The following is a 3,640-nucleotide window of genomic DNA, read 5'->3' on the forward strand; positions in this document are numbered from 1 at the left end:
GCATCAATAGCAGCCTGCAGCCTGTAAGTACAGATCAATAGTGGCTACCAACAAGCATAGAGTACTAACACTTAACCTAAAGCCATCAAAATCCTACACATGGAAAAAGATTCAAACCTCTTGTGACTACACCCTTATGGTGGGTGGGTGACTAGGTCACTCGAGACTCCTCAACTTTGAAGCTCTTGATCACAACCCCCAAAACGCACAAAAAAAAAAACCAAACCCCCCTCATGGCTAAATTTTTGTGAAAAATCTATCTACTGAAATCATCATATACAACAGATAACTTCCAGATACTATGTGCAAGTTGTGTAAATAGGAAAATAATTGCTTAATGTGGAAATATCAAAGTATGTTCCAATTTAGTTCCAGCATATAGGACAAACTTGACTAGCAAACTTGAAGGGGCCTCTCAAAACCCACCAAAAGCATTTAACAAGCTACAGTTGAGAACTGCAAAACCCCTTTTGCCACTGTTTGTGTTTCATGTGCATGTACTTTTCCTAGGTCGCATGAGAAATGCACTGTGTAGATAAGGAGTAATTGCTCTAACGAGTATAAATTGTTGTATGTTCAAGTTAAATGCCCTGCATATAGGACAAAATCCAATGGTAGAACTGGAGGGGGCTCATGAGCCCATCAAAAACCTGATACAAATGAGACATGCAACATTTCTTCTCTTCCAAGATGCAAAGCCAAATCATTGACAGTTCACCTGTGACCTGAGTGAGATAGGTTACAAAAAATACCCTCGCTATTCTTCCCAGTCAGCAGTGATGTAGCACTTGTCAGTCCTCATCCATGTTTGTATACAACTATGGGACACTCCATGATCCTCATCCATGTCCATCTGCAACTATGGCAAAAGGTGAACTTACGCTGTAAGCGATAGTTACTTCTTTCATACTGGCCTGTGACAGATTGAGAAGGCCAAAGGACTATATCCTCTCCGTACCAGCAGTTTATGCATAACAAATAACTTCTCCATTTCGTTTGTTGCTATGAGGGCCAATTAATCAAAAACAAGATAGTAGCTCTACACAGGCATAAGTAACGCATATAATGTCTTCTGAGACTACAGTAACCCTTATATTGCCTTCTTGCAAAGTTTCAGCATTCTACATTTTTTATGTGTTTCCGGGCTATCCAATCCTTTTTCCTGCTATCATCTCTTCTGCGTTTCCCAAGTGGTTGACATTTGACCTCCTCCTGCATTACATGCCTAGGCATAAAGTCCTTTCCAACTTCAGTCTTGCAATGTGACTTTCCCTGAGGTGAACTAATGTGGTCCCACTGAGCTTCCTCAGTTTGATGCCTGTCTATTTGACCCAGTATCCCTGCATCCTCAGACCTGTAATTCTCTAGCTGTTCACCTGCACTCTTTCCCCAAAGGATGCACTTTGTCACATCTATCTCAGACAGTTCTGGCAGCTCTTTGTATAGGAAATGTGAGACCTTGGGGACATAACCTGTAAATTTCCATAGCTGCCTGGAGAAAACTGGGGACACACCAATGAAGAAGCTAGGGTCTCCACCAGGAATACCCTGAATGTGGGACTTCTCCTCTCTTAGCAATTCAGTGCGAAGTGAACCATAATCAGCTTTTTCTGCTGTCATCTTTTGCACATCAGGTGATGGTGTGCTGTCAGGGAGTTTCACCAGCAGTTGGGCAACCTCCATCTCCTCCAAGTCCTTCCTCTCTTTCTTTTGTGATTTACATTTATCACATACATATGATGTATGGCCTTTGACGAATTGGCAGCAGCTTGTATGGACCCATACACCGCACTCATCACAGTTTACCATCTCCTCACCATCATCAAAGTCGACGCCACAAGGGCAATCCACTGTCCACGACTCCTCCGAAACAGGACTTGAGGCAGGCCTTGCAGCACTCATCATGGGCAAATAAGGACTACCCCACCGCTTGCTTGGAGAAGCGGCTTATTGCTGAGTTTGCAGAAAGTTCAGCAGGGAATGTAAGCAAGCATAAGAGCCACTGTTCATGATTTTTTCGAGTTCCGGCTAAACAAAGAAAGAAATGCTCACAATAAGCATCATCTAGATTCCAATCATGAAGAAAACTTACAAATTCTGATTAGTATGAAAGAATCACGCAAATGCAAACAGAACCTTGAAGAAATGTTCACAATCAGTATAATCTAGGTCCCCATTACGAAGAAAACATACAAATTTTGATTACTTACAAATGTTGATTTTTCCAAAAGAACCACGCAAATGCAAACAGAGCAAAGTTCTGGTGCAAATTTCAACAGTCTGATGCAGACCCCAACAAAGAAAGAGTTACTGATGCAAACTTCAAAATAAAAACTCAGATTTTTGCTTCACATAAAAGAAATGAAGACAGAGCAAAGCTCTGCTACAATTAAAGCTTGAACAAAAAGCAGAGTTCTGATGCAAATTCCAACACAGTCTGATGCTCAAGATTTCAAAAACCCTAACGGGAAACTGTACCGTGGAGAGGACGTTCATCTTGTTAACTGCAGGTTAAACAAACAATGATGGAAATGGATGCTCTGGTCCCGCGCTGCTTCTTTTACTTAAGTGCCCACTGCCCATATTCTTCTAGATGTTCAACCTTTTAACTATTGTAGAGGATATAGCAATTCGTTTACATCAAGTTGGCCATACTCTATTTGTTTACATCAAGTTGGCCATACTCTATTCTATATACTAGCTGGCCCATCTGGCGTTGCCGGCCAGGCCCGCTACTGAGCTTCATGCAACATGCATCATGGCCATACTCTATTCTATATACTAGCTGGCCCATTTGGCGTTGCCGGCCGGCCAGGCCCGCTACTGAGCTTCATGCAACATGCATCATTGCAAAGCTTGCAAAGCTGTATCTCGCTCACTCCAATTTTTTTTTTCGATATGATAATTTTTTGAATGTGTGTTGCACGCACAAAGACATGAATCTTAAGCTTTAATATTTCCAAAGAAAAGCAGGGCCAGGAACCTATCCTGCAACCCAACTCAAAGGCTTCTTTCAGTTAGTAGTTTGCCTACTCAATACATTGCAGAGGTTCTTACAAAACACATTGCACCCAGTAGTTGACTGCATCATAGCTTATGAAGGAAGGCAAATAGTACACAAAAAACTATGAAACCATTAAAAATAGTTTTCTTTCCACAAATGGGCATTGTTAGTGAGCATTTGAGCATCCGTGACATTGTGTAGCATGATGCTCCCATGTTTCTTCCACACGAATGGTTGCTCGACAATCACATTCGCGCTGAACTTCCTTTTACCTAAAATGAACATGTTAATCGCTCGTCAATGGAGACTTGTATCAAAGAAGAATCGAAATGCAAAATCAAAATGTAGTTTCAATTACCTGATTTAGAAGAGGTGCATGAATCTCAACTCCATCAGACAAAATAGTGCCAAGGTGCAATTGATGCACCCTAACCAAGCATGAAAGATCTATGCATTCATAATGCTCCCAACATCGTGGGATACACAAAGAATGCTTTTGATAGAGCAAAACATACAAACATTGGATATAAGTCCTATATTGAAACTCCACAAATGCTAGATTGGAAAAATCCATGTATGGGAGAGTTGGCAAGCATCCAATAATGCGAGCAAGGCTTCTGCGCATAATGGGATCTG

General features: G+C 41.4%; 1 protein-coding gene across 2 annotated transcripts; it reads right to left on the bottom strand.

The window, feature by feature from the left end:
* Window positions 1-298: 298 nt before the first annotated feature.
* On the bottom strand, window positions 299-2,635 carry LOC148010690 (RING/FYVE/PHD zinc finger superfamily protein). Of its 2 annotated transcripts, XM_087672014.1 has the most exons (3): window positions 2,479-2,583; window positions 2,211-2,280; window positions 299-2,028 (listed from the first exon to the last, which is right to left on the bottom strand). In XM_087672014.1, exon 3 carries the CDS (start codon window positions 1,903-1,905, stop codon window positions 1,114-1,116), a length of 792 nt encoding a protein of 263 aa, XP_087528140.1. In that variant the 5' UTR covers window positions 1,906-2,028; window positions 2,211-2,280; window positions 2,479-2,583; the 3' UTR covers window positions 299-1,113. The 2 variants fall into 2 exon arrangements, with proteins under 2 accessions (XP_087528140.1, XP_087528139.1); XM_087672013.1 differs by lacking the exon at window positions 2,211-2,280 and having other exon boundaries at window positions 2,479-2,635.
* Between the last annotated feature and the right edge of the window lie 1,005 nt (window positions 2,636-3,640).

The sequence above is a fragment of the Lygodium microphyllum genome, chromosome 29 (assembly GCF_053477565.2).
Source record: "Lygodium microphyllum isolate KBCC chromosome 29, Lygodium_microphyllum_v1.1.10, whole genome shotgun sequence".
NCBI classification, from domain to species: Eukaryota; Viridiplantae; Streptophyta; class Polypodiopsida; order Schizaeales; family Lygodiaceae; genus Lygodium; species Lygodium microphyllum.